This window comes from Delphinus delphis, chromosome 5 (assembly GCF_949987515.2).
Source record: "Delphinus delphis chromosome 5, mDelDel1.2, whole genome shotgun sequence".
NCBI lineage: Eukaryota > Metazoa > Chordata > Mammalia > Artiodactyla > Delphinidae > Delphinus > Delphinus delphis.
The window spans coordinates 98443961-98461953 of record NC_082687.1 but is presented as its reverse complement, the minus strand read 5'-3'; the positions used below and the strand labels follow the sequence as shown (position 1 = coordinate 98461953).

The 17993-nt window shown below is 40.6% G+C and overlaps 1 protein-coding gene across 2 annotated transcripts in view; it reads right to left on the bottom strand.

Moving 5' to 3' along the window:
* BOD1L1 (biorientation of chromosomes in cell division 1 like 1) overlaps positions 1-17537 on the bottom strand; it is a 55911-nt gene extending 38374 nt beyond the window's left edge. For both annotated transcript variants that reach the window (XM_060012802.1, XM_060012803.1), the window contains exons 1-5: positions 17184-17537; positions 11974-12098; positions 7365-7555; positions 6256-6870; positions 5525-5674 (exon numbers count right to left, since the gene is read on the bottom strand). In XM_060012802.1, coding sequence (XP_059868785.1) covers positions 5525-5674; positions 6256-6870; positions 7365-7555; positions 11974-12098; positions 17184-17420 — 1318 coding nt within the window. In that variant the 5' untranslated portion in view covers positions 17421-17537. The remainder of the gene's footprint in view (positions 1-5524; positions 5675-6255; positions 6871-7364; positions 7556-11973; positions 12099-17183) is intronic.
* Between the last annotated feature and the right edge of the window lie 456 nt (positions 17538-17993).

The window sequence follows — 17993 nt, the reverse complement described above, 5'->3', positions numbered from 1 at the left end:
GAGTCCCAGTTAGGATAAACCCAAGGAGGAACATGCTGAGACACACAGTAATCAAACTGACAAAATTAAAGGCAAAGAAAAAATATTAAAAGCAACAAGGGAAAAATGACAAACAACATACAAGGGAATCCCCATGAAGTTATCAGTTGATTTTTTAGCAGAAACTCTGCAGGCCAGAAGGGAGTGGCATGATACATTTAAAGCAATGAAAGGGAAGAACCTACAACTAAGAATACCCTACCCAGCAAGGTTCTCACTCAGATTTGACAGAGAAATCAAAAGCTTCACAGACAAGCAAAAGCTAAGAGAGTTCAGCACCACCAGACCAGCTTTGCAACAAATGCTAAAGGAACTTCTCTAGGCAGGGAAGACATCAGCAGCTTAAAACAATCTTGTACATACATAGACTGCTATATCAAAACTGCATGGGAACAGCAAACCCAAAAACTACTATACACACACACACACACACACACACACACTCTCTCTCTCTCTCTCTCTCTCTCACACACACACACACACACACACACACACACACACACACACACAAACACAGAAAAAGCAACCTGAACACAACACTAAGGATGGTCATCAAACCACAGAAGAGAACCAGAGAGGAAGGGAAGAAAAAAGACCTACAAAAACAAACCCCAAACAATTAAGAAAACAGCAATAGGAACTTATACATTGATAATTACCTTAAATGTAAATGGATTAAATGCTCCAACCGAAAAACACAGACTGGCTGAATAAATACAAAAAGAAGACCCATATATATGCTGTCTATAACAGACCCACTTCAGACCTAGGGACACATACAGACTGAAAGTGAGGGGATGGAGAAAGGTATTCCACACAAAGAGAGATCAAAAGAATGCTGAAGTAGCAATACTCATATCAGACAAAATGGACTTTAAAATAAAGACTGTTATAAGAGACAAAGAAGGACACTACATAATGATCAAGGGATCAATCCAATTATAAATATATATGCACTCAACATAGGAGCACATAAATATATAAGGCAAATACTAACAGCCATAAAGGGAGAAATCAACAGTAACACAATAAGAGTTGGGGACTTTTAACACTCCATTCTCAGCAATGCACAGATCACCCAGACAGAAAATTAATAAGGAAACACAGGCCTTAAATGATACATTAGACCAGATGGACTTAATTGATATTTATAGAGCATTCCATCTAAAATCAGCAGAATTCACATTCTTCTCATGCACACATGGAACATTCTCCAGGATTGACCACATGCTGGGCCTTAAAGCGAATCTTGGTAAATTTAAGAAAACTGAAATCATATCAAGCATCTTTTCCAACCACAATGTTATGAGATTAGAAATAAACTAAAAGAAAAAAAAATTGTAAAAAAGCACAAACATATGGAGGCCACAAAACATGCGACTAAACAACCAATGGATCACTGAAGAAATCAAAGAGGAAATCAAAAAATACCTAGAGAAAATGAAAATGAAAGCAAAGATCCAAAACCTATGGGATGCAGCAAAGGTAGTTCTAAGAGGGAAGTTTATAGCAATACAGTATTACCTCAGGAAAAAAGAAAAATCTCAAATAAACAACCTAACCTTACATCTAAAGCAACTAGAGAAAGAAGAACAAGCAAAACCTAAAGTCAGTAGAAGGAAAGAAAATATAAAGACCAGAGCAGAAATAAATGAAATAGAGATGAAGAAAACAATAGCAAAGATCAATGAAACTGAAAGCCAGCTCTTTGAGAAGATAAACAAAATTGATAAACCATTAGCCAGACTCATCAAGAAAAAGAGGAAGAGGACTCAAATCAATAAAATTAGAAATGAAAAAGAAGTTACAACAGACACTGCAGAAATACAAAGCATCCTAAGAGACTACTACAAGCAACTGTATGCCAATAAAATGGACAATCTGGAAGAAATGGACAAATTCCTAGAAAGGTACAATCTTCCGAGACTGACCAGGAAGAAATAGGAAACATGAACAGACTGACCACAAGTACTCAAATTGAAACTGTGATTAAAAAAAACTCCCAACAAACAAAAGTCCAAGACCAGATAGCTTCACAGGTGAATTCTTTGAAACATTTAGAAAAGAGCTAACACCTATCTTTCTGAAATTGTTCCAAAAAATTGCAGATGGAGGAAATGCCCAAACTCATTGTATGAGGCCACCATCACCCTGATACCAAAACCAGACAAAGATATCACAAAAAAAGAAAATTACAGGCCAATATCACTGATGAACATAATAAAAATCCTCAAAATACTAGCAATCTGAATCTAACAGTACATTAAAAGGATCACACACCATGATCAAGTAGGATTCCTTCCAGGGATACAAGGAGTTTTTAATATCCGTAAATCAATCAATGTGATACAAAAACAAATTGAAGAGTAAAAACCGTATGATCATCTTAATAGATGCAGAAAAAGCTTTTGACAAAATTCAACACCGATTTATGATAAAAAACTCTCCAGAAAGTGGGCACAGACGGAACATACTTCAACATAATAAAAGCCATATACATAAACCTAACATCATACTCAGCGGTAAAAAGTGGGATTGCAGGATCCCACTTTAGCTTTTAGCGGTAAAAAGTGGGATTGCAGGATCCCACTTTAGCTTTTAGCGGTAAAAAGCTAAAAGCATTTCCTCTAAGATCAGGAACAAGACAAGGATGTCCGCTTTCGCCACTTTTATTCAACAGTTTCGGAAATCCTAGCTATGGCAATCAGAAAATAAATAAATAAATAAAAGGAACCCAAATTGGAAAAGAAGAAGTTAAACTGTCACTGTCTGCAGATGATATGATACTATATGTATAAAATCCTAAAGACGCTACCAGAAATCTACTAGAGCTCATCAATGAATTTGGTAAAGTCGCAGGCTACAAAATTAATACACAGAAATCTCTTGCATTTCTATACACTAACAACAAAAGGTCAGAAAGAGAAATTCAAGAAACAATCCCACTTAACATCACATCAAAAAGAATAATATATGTAGAAATAAACCTACTTAAGGAGACAAAAGACCTGTACTCCGAAAACTGTAAGATGCTGATGAAAGAAATCAAAGATGACACAAACAGACGGAAAGATATACCACATTCTTGGATCGGGAGAATCATTATTGTCAAAATGACTATACTACCCAAGGCAATCTACAGATTCAATGCAATCCCTATCAAATTACCAATAGCATTTTTCATAGAACTAAAACAAACAATCTTAAAATATGTATGGAGACACAAGAGACCCCGAACAGCCAAAGCAATCTTGAGAAAGAAAATCGGAACTGGAAGAATCAGGCACCCTGACTTCAGACTATACTACAAAGCTCTAGTCATCGGAACAGTATGGTACTGACACAAAAATAGAACTATAGATCAATGGAACAGGATAGAAAGCCCAGAGATAAACCCATGCACCTATGGTCAATTAATCTATAATAAAAGAGGTAAGACTATACAATGGAGGAAAGACAGTCTCTTCAATAAGTGATGCTGGGAAAACTGGACAGCTACATGTAAAAAAAATGAAATTATAACAGTCTTTTAACACCATACACAAAAATAAACTCAGAATGGATTAAAGACCTAAATGTGAGACTGGACACTGCAAAACTCTTAGAGGAAAACACAGGCAGAACACTCTCTGACATAAATCACAGCAATATCTTTTTCAATCCATCTCCCAGAGTAATGGAAATAAAAACAAAAATAAATAAATGGGACCTAATTAAACTTAAGAGCTTTTGCACAGCAAAGGAAACCACAAACAAAATGAAAAGACAATCAGAGATTTCAAGAAAATATTTGCAAATGATGTGACTGACAAGGGATCTGCCTCCAAAATTTACAATCAGCTCATGCAGCTTAATATCATCAAAACAAACAACCCAATCGACAAATGGGCAGAAGACCTAAATAGATATTTCTCCAAAGAAGACATACAGATGGCCAAGAGGCACATGAAAAGATATTCAACAGCACTAATTATTAGAGAAATGCAAATCAAAACTACAATGAGATATTACCTCACATAACCAGGCCATCATCAAAAAATCCACAAACAATAAATGTTGAAGAGGGTGTGGAGAGAAGGAAACCCTCCCACACTGTTGGTGGGAATATAAACTGATGCAGCCACTCTGGAGAACAGTATGGAGGTTCCCTAAGAAACTAAAAACAGAGCTAGCATATGATCCTGCAATCCCACTCCTGGGCATATACCTGTACAAAAACATGGTCTGGAAGGATACATGCACCCCCAACGTTCATTGCAGCGCTGTTTACAATAGCCGAGACATGGAAGCAAATTAAATGTCCATTAACAGAAGAATGGATAAAGAAGATGTGGTACATATATACAATGGATTATTACTCAGCCATTAAATAGAATGAAATAATGCCATTTGCAGCAACATGGATGGACCTAGAGATTGTCATACTGAGCGAAGTAAGTCAGACAGAGAAAGAGAAATATAGTATGATATTGCTTATATGCAGAATCTAAAAAAAAAAAAATGATACAAATGAACTTATTTACAAAACAGAAACAGACTTGCAGACTTAGAGAAGGAACTTATGCTTACCAAGGGGGGAAGAATGGGGAAGGAGGAATACTTAGGGAGTTTGGGATTTCCAGGTACACACTGCTATATTTAAAATGGATAACCAACAAGGACCTACTGTATAGCACAGGGAACTCTGTTCAATATTCTGTAACAACCTAATTGGGAAAAGAATTCAAAACAGAATAGATACATGTATAACTGAATCACTTTGTTGTATACCTGAAACTAACACAGCATTGTTAATCAACTATACTCCAATATAAAATAAAATGTTAAAAAAATATATCCTGTGGTAAACCATAATGGAAAGGAATATGAAAAAGAATGTATATGTATGTATAACTGAATCACTTTGCTGTGTAGTAGAAATTAACACAACATTGTAAATCAACTATACTTCAATAAAATAAAATAAAAAAATAAAGGACAAGTGGAAGCTCTGTGTTTGAACTTTGCCAGACTCTATAGGCTATGTGCCTCTTCCCTTGGCTGATTTTAATGTGTCTCTTAGCTGTAATAAACCATAACTATGAATTTAACAACTTTCAATGAGTTCTGTGAGTCCTTCTAGTGAATTACCAAAACTAAAGGTGGTCTTGGGGACTCCGAATTTGCAATTGGTGTCAAACATGAGGGCAGTCTTGTGGACTGTGCCACTGACACATGGCAAATTCATACAAGATCACATCTTTTATAATAATCCTAGGGAATGGAGTTAAGAGATAGAAAACCTAGGCTTGTTGAGGTTTAATAACTTACCAAGCTTGCTCAGACAGACAACCTCGGAGCTGGGACTCAGGAACAAATCTTCCACCTATAAAGTCCCGTGCTCTTGCCGCTGTACCACACTGCCTTTCATGATACAGCCATCTGAATATACAAATACTGCTCAATGCGAAGCTTCACAAAGGCATTATTAAGTAAAATGCTTTACCATCTGATGTAATCTCTCCTTCTTCCATGCTATCAGACATTACAACTTCCTCCTCAGTGTCTTCTTCAAAAGATGAAAGGTCACTGGTGTGGACAGAGCTAACTGTGATGTCTGTAAGTCCATCCACATCAGAATCTATCAAAGAGAAATCTTCAAGAAGGAAATATAACAGAAAATAAATCATCTTGTTATATAAGAATACACACAGCACCCAATTCCTAAATTACATTTAAATTTTTCTGGTTTAAATACTGTCAAAGAACTTCAACTTCAGAAATAATCCCTCACCATTAGTAACCAATATCAAATAAGGTACAGTTGTTTGCAGAAAATACAAAGGCAAATTATCCTGTAAAATTAATGAAACTCGTAATTCATGGTCTGAATGATATAAACAAAGGAAATTTTAAGTAAGGAACTGAAATATTTACTATGTAATATTTTAAAGACTATGAATTAAGTTGCTTGGAATAATGTATATGAATAAATTATGAGTTACAAAATAAGGTTTAGAACTTCTCTGTTCATTTACTTTGCGAATTGGTAAATTAGTATAGGAAAGAAATATACAAATGTTTATTGCTCATCTTTTAGCAAAGAGGGTATGAGTTTTCAGGCTTTTAAAACACACATATCAAATACATTTTATTAAAATTTGAAAGCAAATCTGATGTGCCCCCAATGGACACTCATTGTTCCTTAAACTGTTGTTGATTTTTCCAAATTTTTACCTTCTTTGGTCCCTTCGCTGGTTTTAGCTTTATTATTGTTTTTTTCTGAGGGAAGTTTTGAACACTCTACTTCTTTATCCTTTGCTTGTTTTTCATCTTTTACTTTTTGGACATCTTCACTCCTCTTTGAGTGATCAAATTTCTTTTCAGTCTTTTCCTTCTTTTCTTTCTTTCTTTCTCCCTTTTCATTGCTATCTGGCTTCTTTTCACCTTTGTCTGTTGATTTATTTTTTTGGTCACTGCTTTCTTGTTGAACATCCTTATTTAGCAGAACTGAACTATTACTTTCTTTTATGTGATTTTTAATTTCTTCAACTGGACAAGGGAGATCACTAAATTCTTCAGACTTAGGGACTGTTTCCTGTCCTTCCCCTGCAGAGTCAGGTGTAGATTTTTCTTTATCAGCCGTGTCCTCTGAAGTTCTCTCTTTCTCAACAGTAGTCTCAGTGCTTGGCTGAGATGGGAGTTTTTTGGATATTCTCTCACTGGTCTTTGCATTTGACATTTCTGTCGAAGCCCTGGCAGCACTAGCTTCTTGGTTAAGAGAAGTGATGGTTTCCAAGATTGACATGGCATCACTGGCCACATTCGCACTGGCGCCAGGGGCAGGGACACCTTCGAGGTAAAGACATGTTTTAGAATAAATTTATGCAGAAGGTAAACCCCTCTGCTGAATCAAGGCCACTTGCCACTGTCATCTTCACATGACACATCACCTTTAGACTTTCAGGTACTGGTGCTAGTACTTAACACCTTCTAAATTCTCTACCTCTGTAATACAGTATATTAGGAAAGGCACCAGCAAATGTGATACTAGTCTAGTTCTCAGAAAAAGGATGTGTTTTCTAATTATTTTAATTATCCCCTCTATTGAAACACACACACACACACACACACACACACACACACACACACAGTACATTACTAAAATGCTCATCATTAAAAAAAAAATGTTATGCCAGTTGAAGAATCTGGGTAATAATTAAAATAAATATAATTTCACTAGAGTAGCCAAATAGATAAATGTTTTAAAGAACTAAATACCCCTAACTTGATACTCAGTTCAAGAATGAAAGCAATGGAACTGACCAAGAGTAAAAGCAAAGCACCTTGTGTAACGATGGAAGAGTCTGGTTTCTCATCATCGGGGGCTGTGCTGCCACCTGTTTCCTCTTTGTGATTTAGCGTGGCCAAAAACTCATGCACAGCTTTCTCCACTTGAGGTCTGAATGTGTGGTTAATCTTTGGATCCACAACCTGAGAAATAATTCTGTCAATACCAGACTCCAACATTCCTGATCTGAAACACAGGGTAATTTACAGAAAGGTGAAAAAGATAATACTACATTATTTGCATTAATTACTTTTAAGTAAAGCCATATCTATTACATATATGTTCAACCTTAAATTGCCTCCAATCCATTCACTTGGAATATACAGAAAGAATACACAAAAGAAAATACGTTTCACAATACAGTGGCATTTAATACATCATACTGCAAAAAAATATGTAAACTCCCCACCACTGTGTCACCAGTGGCAATACTAAGGCAGACAGAACAAAAACAAAACAAAATACCCTTAGAACTAGACACAGCACATTACCTAAAGACCAGGCTTGTAGGTGATGCTTATCTTACCTCAATCATGCCCATGGCTTATCTCACTAAATGACCTTAGTGATCATTTAGTGATAGGAATAAATGGTCATTAAAGCTGAGCTCTGGGTATAAAATAAATCTATGGATTCTGCAACCTCTTTTTTTTTTTTTACCAGAAAAATGTATGCCTCTTGTAAGTATTAGAGCCTCCAGGAAAACTGAAGAATATAAACAAAGTATAATTTTACCAAACTTACAAAAAAGGAAAATAAAAAGAAAAAAAACTTTAAAAGAACAAAAATAAAACTTAAGATTTCTGGCCTTCTTTTTATTATCTTCTTGCTATAAAAACTAAATGATGTATTCATTCAACAATTATGTTACGAGTGGCATCTACACAACAGGCACCATGCTAGCCACTGGGCCACTACAAATCAGATCTGGTCCCTGTTCTGGTGGGAGAGAGAGACACAAACAAAATACAACATGATAGGCACTAGAACACACCATACACTGTAGGAAAAAAGTAGGATATTATTATTATTAGCTATGTCTGAGATTATTTGCGAAAGCTTTCCTAAGGAAAGCTTGATTTCCAGAGAAGAGAAGGGGAAGAAAGTGCACAAAGAAATATCATACATAAGAGACAGAAGGGCAAAAGGCACAGTAAAGTCTGAAACGTGCAGAAAATCACAAAGGTGTCTGAGCAAAATAAGATGACATGAATTTATCTGAAGAAACACACTTCCACCTTGTCCCTTTGTAACAAAGAACTTGAGGAGTCACAGTTCCCTGGATAGAGTTGGGAGAGTGGGGTGCTGGTCTTCTGCAGCTCCGAGGCCTCAGGCTCTCCCTGCATAGTGGGTGAGGTGTCTCTCCTTATACTTTGCAATGCTATTTCTGAGTGCAGCGCTGTCTGGAGTGCAGGATGGCTGTGATTTTCATTTCCTGAGGCACCTCGCAGGCCTGGGATACTATAATTCCACTTATGTGGGCCATAGAGAAAAATGAGTCAACACTGCCCAAAGTAGGTAACCTGCTTTCTAAAGTTCTAAGATATAATACAAAAAACAAAAAAAAAGCAAATCCTGAAAACATTGTCGTTACATCTTAGAGGTGTCTTTAAAATGTAGCAGGTGGAAAAGAAGCAATGACAAGCAATCTGAAAAATGTTTTGATTTAAGGCACAAGCACAAAGGCACAAAATAAAAAATAAAACCCACCCACCTCCAAATTACTGCTTCAGTCTCTTTCCCTGATGCCTATGTTCTGGTCCCTGGTGTACTTTAGTCTACTCTCACTCAGAGGTCAGCTCTGATCTTAAAAATGTGTATGCATAGCTGATTCACTTTGTTATACAGCAGAAACTAACACAGCATTGTAAAGCAATTATACTCCAATGAAGATGTTAAAGGAAAAACAAAAACGGAAGCCAGTGCTAGCAACCACATTGCTCTTCGTGGGCTCACTTCACTGAGGTGTGGCCAGAGCTGCCTCACCAGAGGAAGAAGAAGTCACACTTCTAGGTTCAAGGGCAAAGCCAAAATGCCAGCAGCTGGCACTGTCTTGGTTAAAGCTACTTCCTTGTCTTCCTTTTAAACACTGTACAGTTAAGGTCATTATTTCTGAGCTCCCTAGTATTTTTAGGTTTTGTTGTATAAACGAATGCATAAATATAATAAAATAAAACTTTTTTCTGCCTATTGAGTTGGCAGACTGGCTATTAAACTGAACCATCCAAAACTGCTGATATTAGACTATTTTGTCCTACAAAAATGGCAATTGTAGACGGTTCAATCTAAGAGTCAACTGAGTATTTCTCAAAGTATATGTAAAAAAACTGTCTGACATTGTATTTATAGGTGATAGTCCATCCCTTATACCATTAGTTAGATACAACTAGTCTTTTAAGAAACTTTAACATGTTATTTAAGAGACATAAATTTACTAATGGAATTTAAATAAGAGAACAGTTCTATTAAAAATAAATAACAGAGCTAGAAGAAAATATACAGATATCCCAGTAAGAGCAATGCCTATATTACCCAAGAGACAGCTATTTCCCCTGTTCTAAAACGTCTCTAGAGGAGAGTCCTCATCACCCATAGGTGGACTGCTCTAGTGTTAATTGCTGACAGTCACAAGAACCCTCTACTGATGTGTCCAGCAATCCCTCACCAAACAAGATTCTGTGAAAACAATGCCTTATATTGGTACAACAACAATTTTAAGTGCTTGATTTTACATGGGCACGATTGAGTTTAGTTCCCTTTGAAGAACAAAATAAATGACTGCTTCTCTACTTTATAGGTTCTGTATGCTAAGGAGTAAATTCCAGGAAATTTGCCTTCCATTTAGTCTCTCAATATATGGAAAAAAAAAAAAAGGATCCAAGACTCTACCCTTGCGCTTTTAAAGCAATGTTTTCCTTTGAGAGAGGGAAGCAGATATGCAAATTGTTGCCTGACAGTGCTCGGCAAGTGTGGACAGTGTCAGTAAGCTTCCCTCCCCCATCCCACCCTTAGCCTCCCATCCCCCTACTATTTTGGTTATTGTTCTCCTGAAGGTCTGGAAGTGAGTAGCCACCCCCACCCCAGGCCTGCCACCCAACAGGAAAGGCTTTGACTTTTTCCCAAAAGGTATTATTATGCAGCCCTCTAATGGCATCTTTCATCTTACCTGGATTCTTTTATAGGTTCCTGAACATCCTTTAAAATGCAGACAACAAAGCTATTGTCAAATTTCCCTCTTCTCTTATTTACTAGGACACAGAGTCTGAGCCCCCAGGCTCCTAGTATCTAGTATTACCTGTGGCTAAATGGGTCTTTGAGTCAGAGTGTAAAGTTTTATTTGTGGGGCTTCCTGTGGGTGGAACTATCAATGGAGTAGCACACTAGGTAGGTGTGCAAGGTTCCTGAGGGACAAGAGGGAATTAAGAGGTAACAGCTATAGGGACTTCCCTGGTGGAGCAGTGGTTAAGAGTCCACCTGCCAATGCAGGGGACATGGATTTGATCCCTGGTCTGGGAGGATCTCACAAGCTGTGGAGCAGCTGAGCACGTGTGCCACAACTACTGAAGTCCGTGCACCTAAAGCCCGTGCTCTGAAACAAGAGAAGCCATCGCAATGAGAAGCCCGCACGTCGCAAGGAAGAGTAACCCCCGCTCGCCGCAACTAGATAAAGTCCACGCGCAGCAACGAAGACCCAACACAGCCAAAAATAAATTAAATAAATAAATAAATAAATAAATAAATAAAAGATGTAACAGCTGTAAAAACATTTGTCTAACTGTTTAAAAGCCACATTTCGTAAATATTTGTCAAGGCAGGGAGACTAAGGCAGTTTTTAAACAATGTAGTCACGTTTTTGGGGTGTGAAGCAGGGAGAGAGGGTCCAAGTCTTCTTGTCTTGGCAAATACTTATATTCAAGAACAAGATAATATTGTTAATCTGCTTTTGGGGGTATAAATATGATTTTTTTAGGTCCCTCTAACCATTCCAGCTTTTCACTCTCTTTATGTTTACCAAAAAATGACTCCGACATGTCTAAATGCACTTCTCCCACCTTTTTTGGATATGTCATCATTAAAAAGCACAGGTAAAATCACAGTAAAATGCAAGTAAAAAGACAAAAGAAAAGGAGAGGGGCAATATTAGAACACAGAGGACACAGCCTCAAATCAGGGGAAAATGTTTTAATCTCAGTGACCTTTAACGTCTTTATTTGTAAATCAGGCATAATAAACCCTGCTCTTTTAGGGCCAAGAGAATAACTGTGAATGTAACTGTATAGGATATATTTACCTATCTGGCATTAACCATCTATTCATATCATATCTAGAGGGGTTTTTTTTTTTTTGAAGTCACGCTGTCATTCCCTTCCCTCAATATTTCCAAAGGTCTACAGGAGAAATCAGACTGTTAAATTTATGGGGGAAATGTGAAGTGATTAGCACCTACTCTAAAATCACACTGTATCATAATATAAAGTAGCCACACCAAACTTGACAAAATTATCACCAGGTGAACAAACTTCTGCACAATGTCTCTGCTTTCAGGTAAAGTATATGGTGACATTCTCAAGCCCTTGTAGAAACTCTGCAATTCTGAGGCTTACTTGAGCACTTGCTGTCGAATATTGTTTCTTAGCTGGTTCTTATTGAGGTGCGGACTCCACGTATGAGTTGCTAAGTGGTTTGCAACAAAGTTGTCAACACGTTGTCTCAGATTCTGATAGGCAGGCTAGAAAGAAAGAAGAAAAAAGACATAAATGTTAAAAATCTCCATTGTTATACAATATCGATAGTCTCAGGAATTTGAGTATCTTTAACAGTGTTAAACATTTCTTAGATTACAGTGTCAATGTGGCAACAAAGTTTCACAGCTTATGACAATCCTGCTTTAGGATAATTTCAGAGTCATTCAAATACCATTTATTTTGTCTAAGACAATATGTTTGGAGATGAGGAATACAAAGAAGACAGACATACCTTCTATTTACAGACAAGGGACTAGAAAATAAGATACCAGTAAGTGTTACTGTTAGATGATTTGGAGCAAAGAAAGGGAGAAGAGCAGAGAAAGTAAGCCTTCATTGAGAATGTGGCACCTGAGTTTCACAACGCAGCTGGGACCAGGAAAGGCAGGCCTTGCAGGTACACCCAACAATATAAGAGCAAGTAGGTGAGAAAATGTGGGGTCAGGAGCATTAGGGAGCCCCCCACATTGTTAAATCCAATTTGGATGGAGAAGAGACTATAAAAAAAAAAAAAAAGCAGAGAAATGTAGTTGGAGACAGAGCTTGGGGCCAGGGCCTAGAAGGATCTGGGGACCTGTATACGAAGTCTGGAATTATGGGATAGAGAACGGGAACCCACAACACATATAAGCAGAGTGATATGTGATAGCTGAGCTTTCTGATGAAAACTTTCTGATAAATTAAAAGCTTTCTGATAAAGCTTTTAATCTTCCTACGGTGAAAGAGTAAACAGACACAAAATATACTCAGGAAAGGATGCAATGACTACAATAATAAAGGTCTGAACTGGGGTGGCAAAAACAGGCTGAAAGACATGGATTCAAGAGAAATTATGAAGTGGCAACCACTGGAGCTAGGCATTAAGTTTGATGTAGGTCACCAGTTTGTAACTGGAAGCAATTGTTGCCCCCCTCCCTCCCGGGGTGGGGGGGGACATCAGGCAACGTCTGGAGACATTTTTGATTCTCACAGCTAAGGGGAGTTGCTTCTGGCATCCAGAGTGTCGAGGGCAGGGATGCTGCTGAATATCCTACAGTGCACAGGACAGACCCCCACACAAAGAACTATCCAGCCCAAAATGTCAGCTGTGCTAGAGCTGAGCACTCCTGACATAAGGGAAGCAGGAGAGAGGACACATACTATGTCATCTCATCCTAAAAGGATGCTGCCTAGAAGGAATGTTTGACCACTCAGTCAGGACTGCATGCTTCGTTCCTCCAAGCTGTCCCCCACATGTCATGCTGTTTATATCTTTCTTTTATGTGGCTCTTAACGTAGATGAGTTTGAGTGTTCCGAATGATTTTAAGCAAAACTGTACAGCCTCGTCTTCTGCTATTTGCTCCCTTACCCTTCAAAGCTAATTCTCTAGTGATAAGTTCTCTTGCCTTCAATCTTGTACACCTACCATTCTTTCTCCCTGTCCATTTGGCAAATTTCTCACTTTTGGAGTTCACCCAAGTCTGTGAAGTCATCCTGACACCCAAGGTAGGCTTCCGTGGCCCTTCTCCCACGTACCAACTATCTCCTATACATACTGTCATTCAAGTAATTCTTGTGTTGTACTATATTTTGAGGAGAGGGGGAATATTTATCTCCCTACTGAAATGTAAGCCTGTTCCTTCCACTCTTTCAATCTTTGTTTCCACACACCTTTCCAACTGCTAGGCAGATAAGCAACTGAAAAGTCATTGTCAGGTGAGATGACTGGGTAACTATCTAGGTAGCACAGATGATAAAGATTTTATCCCTCTGTGACACCCCTTCATCTCTTCCAATTTCCAGACTTTTGCTAATACCTATGTTCAATCCTACCAAAAATGGTCTCACGAATATTTTTCATGTTCTTCTCCATTTATCCAAAACCAATGTGAATGAAAATTAATTTTCTCCCCAATGATTCTAAAACATAATTCTTCTTTGCAGTATTCCCAAATCTCAGAAAGTTAGGATCAAATATCACAACAAATTTAGCACTCTAGTTGCCCCACAAAACAAGCTTCAATCTGAACTACAACAGGTAATTCTCCTGGTTGCTAAGTTCTACTTTAGGTTAAAAGCCTAGTGACTAGAGAAATATTTTAGATTCCATTACTCTTCTGGGAATAGCTATCTATCTCTTCTTCCTTCTCTAGTGCTCCGGGTCAAAAGCCTTGATGTCCTCCTTGCTTCCTTCCTCCCTTTCTCTTCCACCCCTCTTCCAAAACCATCAGCAAATCCTGTCAGCATTAGCATCAAAAAACAGCCAGAACCTGACCACTTCCCTCCTGCTTCACTGCTACCACTCTGGTCCAGAGCATTCTCATCTCCTTTCTAGATTATTGTGGCTGACCTCCCTGAGCTACCTTGTTTATCTGAAGTCTGTTTTCCACAGTGCAGCTAGTGCCAATCTTCTAAAATTAGGGTAACCATATTAATTTATTGTCCAAACCAGATCATGACTGGGTGCAAAGGGGACACTGTTAATAATTATACGAGGTCAAGCTATCTAAAATGAAAGTCAGATCATGTCCTTCTTCTGCTCAACTCCTGCCAGTGGCTTCTCAGCTCCAGTAAGCGCCAAACTCTTACAAAGGCTTCCAAGGCCAGACAGATCTGTGAAGAGAGGGAGGGAGGGAGGGGCAATTCTACCTCTCCTCCTGTCACTTTCTCCCTCAGTAGGTTCTGCTTTAGGCCTTCCACACTTGCTGTGGTCTCCACCTGGAACCCTCAGCCCTGATAGCTGGACAGCTCCTTCAGTTATGGCTCAAATGTCATCTCATTGAAATCTTCCCTGAACAACTTACTCAAAACACATCAGCAATCCTTTCCACCCTCATCCTGCTTTCTTTCTTCCAAAGAACCTCTCACATATTATTTATTGTCTGTTTCTCTCTGCTGGGATTCAAGCTCCATATAAGCAGACACTTTGTGTTCACTGCTATATCCCTGGCACCTAAAACAATGCCTGGTACATAATAAGTATTTGTTGGGTGAATAAACTTATATACTTCTGTCTTCTATTTTCCTTTTGAATCTAAAAAGAAATAGACAATAATCATAAGTGACCAGGAGCCATTTATAACTGAGAAAGTATCCAAAAATTGGCCTTTACCACCTGGGGTGAAAGGTGCCATATTTACTTGGTCAGTGAGCTCCCTGCCTGGGACAGAAAGATGGGCCTCTCTTGATTTTCCCTCCTCATACTCTACTCAGTGCAAAGGGGTCAGAACGGCTTTGTAACCTCTCAGCTTGCTCCAGGGGTCTGGGAACTGGTAGTCTACAGCAGAGGAGCCTCACCATTAGCTGGATCTTATGGCTGCATGTTAATGTGAACATATGCATTTTCCCTAGTTTTCATTAGACTGTCAAAGCCCTGAGCTTCCCTCCTTCCCGCCCAAGAAATGTTTTAAGACTCCACTTTGAGAGGATCTGGCAGGGATATTACAGATACAGCAATAACACTCAGTGGGGATGGGGATGAAGAAAAAGTTGAGCCTTAGACATTGCAGCCCCCTCGCCCCCACCACCAGCATATTAAATTTTCAATCTGCATACACAATAACACACAGATTTGTAGGTTTCTGAGAACAGCAAAGTGAAATTTCTACTTGCTGGATACAAATAACCAGCTTTATTTAGTTGGGTAACATTTACTTGGCCATGTCCTTTGAAAGGAAGGAAGGGAAGAAGGGAGGGAGGAAGGAAGGAAGGGGCAATAGGCATTATTTTCAAAAAGGTGGTTGTGCATATTCTCTAAAAGCGAGAAAACTACATATCGATACTTCCTACATAGATAAATATCCCCAAGTAAACTGAATTTTCTGTGGTGCTGAAACTCTGACAACTCAAAAAAGGCACATTCCATTTCTGGTCTACAAGGTGGGCCAGAGTTTTTAAAAGGGAAGATGTTCCCACATGTCAGGAAGGTTTTCCCAGAGAAGATAAAGGAATTGTGCGCAGTTCACCACAAAGCATTTTTCTCAAAGAAACGAGGTTCTTTAGAACAGCTGAACACACTATGAGAAAACCCTCACCCCATCAAAACTCTAAAAGCAGTGAACCAAACCAGACCTAAGGAAAAAAAAAAAAGAAAACAATTGTTTCCAACAGAAGCTTCCTGCTTCACTTGCTTCCAGACCCTACTGGGTTTCCATTCACCTCACTGAGTGCTCCTTCCTGGTGTCCTCTACTCATCCCTTGCAGAACCAGCTAAGTTCACCTGTTCCTGCTAATGCTCCTTTCACTTTGACATTTGGTATAAAATCCCTTCCCCTTCCTAGCCCCTAACTCTTTTTGTACAGGGAACCACCGTGCTGACCTTTCCCTTCTACCACTTACTCTTCGGAACTCACTATTTTGTCCAGTCCTTCTTCCACTTCACTATCTGCTGCCCCCTCTCCTCCATCCTTTCCTCAGTTTTCTCTGCTCCTCACCCCTCACCCCACCTCCCTTCTCACTTTAGAGAAGTGACTTGGCCTAAGCTACCTAAATCAGTCATCGGTAGAAACAAAAGTCCTGATCTCCCCAGCTCTGCCTCTTCACCCCTGCACCCCTCACAAAGTCCAGCAATGCACACTGCAAATAACTTGATTCATTACCACTTAGTAATTTCTGCAAAGGACAAAGATATGATCCTTGCCAGAAATCTTCGAGAGAAGGCAAAAATAACTTGGATACAAAGTAAACGTGGCGGGGGGGGGGGGGGGAATCAGAGATGAAAGCACAGTTAACGTTAATGTTTCCAAAAGAGTCTCCGAAAGAACAGTGACTCCGTCTTGCTCACCTCTACATTCCCAGCACCTAAGCAGTGCCTGGCACGTTGGAGGTGCTTAACGCTAGTCTGTTAAACGAATGAAAGGCTAAGCGAATGAATGAACACAGCGTGCCCTGCACAGTGCCGGGCACAAAGCAGCAGCTCAGAGAGGAAGCGGCTGCACAGGGAGCTCGGCGGGAGATGCGCCTCAGAGGGGCCTCGGCAGGGGAAGCCAAGGCGCCGCCGGCCCATCGACGGATGTGGAAGACTGCCCATCAAGGCGGCCCGCGGGTCCTCCCCTGTCCCCGCACGCCCGCAGCACCTCGCGCCCCGAACCTTGGTGTCCACGTCGGCCAGGCAGTCCCTGCGGAACTGATCGAAGAGCCCTTGACTTTTGAGGTGGTTCACGATCATGGCAACGAGCTGCGGGTCCCCGACGCCGGCCCCCGCGCCGCCCGCCCCGCCCGTGCCCGGGCCAGCCCCGGGGCCGGGCGGCGGCGGCGGCGGCTGCGGCTGCGGCGGGGGAGGCGGCGGCGCGGGAGGAGGCGGCTGAGGCTGCGGGTTGGTGGCCATGGCGGTCTGGACTGGGGAGGGCGCGGGCCCGGGCGGCCGGCGCTCCTGGCAGGCGGCGGCTGCACAGGTCCCGCCGCCTGAGGTAAGCCAACGGGATGTTGTTACGGAACCAGCGGATCCAGGGCAACCCCGGAAGTGAAAGGGAACCGGGGGAAGGGAGGAAAAGGCGGTGACAATAGCAACGAAGGTCCGGCTACGGGGGCCGCGAGGGGCCAGTTACAGCAGCCTCCGACTGCGGGCGCCCTCGCAAGGCTGGGCTGTGTGGGAAGCGGCGGCGGGCGGCGGGCGGCGGGCGGCGGGCGGCGGGCGGCGGGCGGCGGGCGGCGGGCGGCGGGCGGCGGGCTCTGCGCGCGGGTCTTAGGTCTGGAATCCAGGGCAGTCGGGCGTTTGACTCACGCGCCCCCCAGGACCTGAGGGCCGACTGGGCGCCGGCTAGCACCTGGCCGGGGCGGGGGAGCGAAACGTTGACCGTTGGTTGGTTACAACCGCGGTGGCGTTTAGGCCTGACGCTGTTGCTCCTGATTCACGGAGCAGTCGAGATCCATAGACGTTCGCATCCGTAGACATGCGACC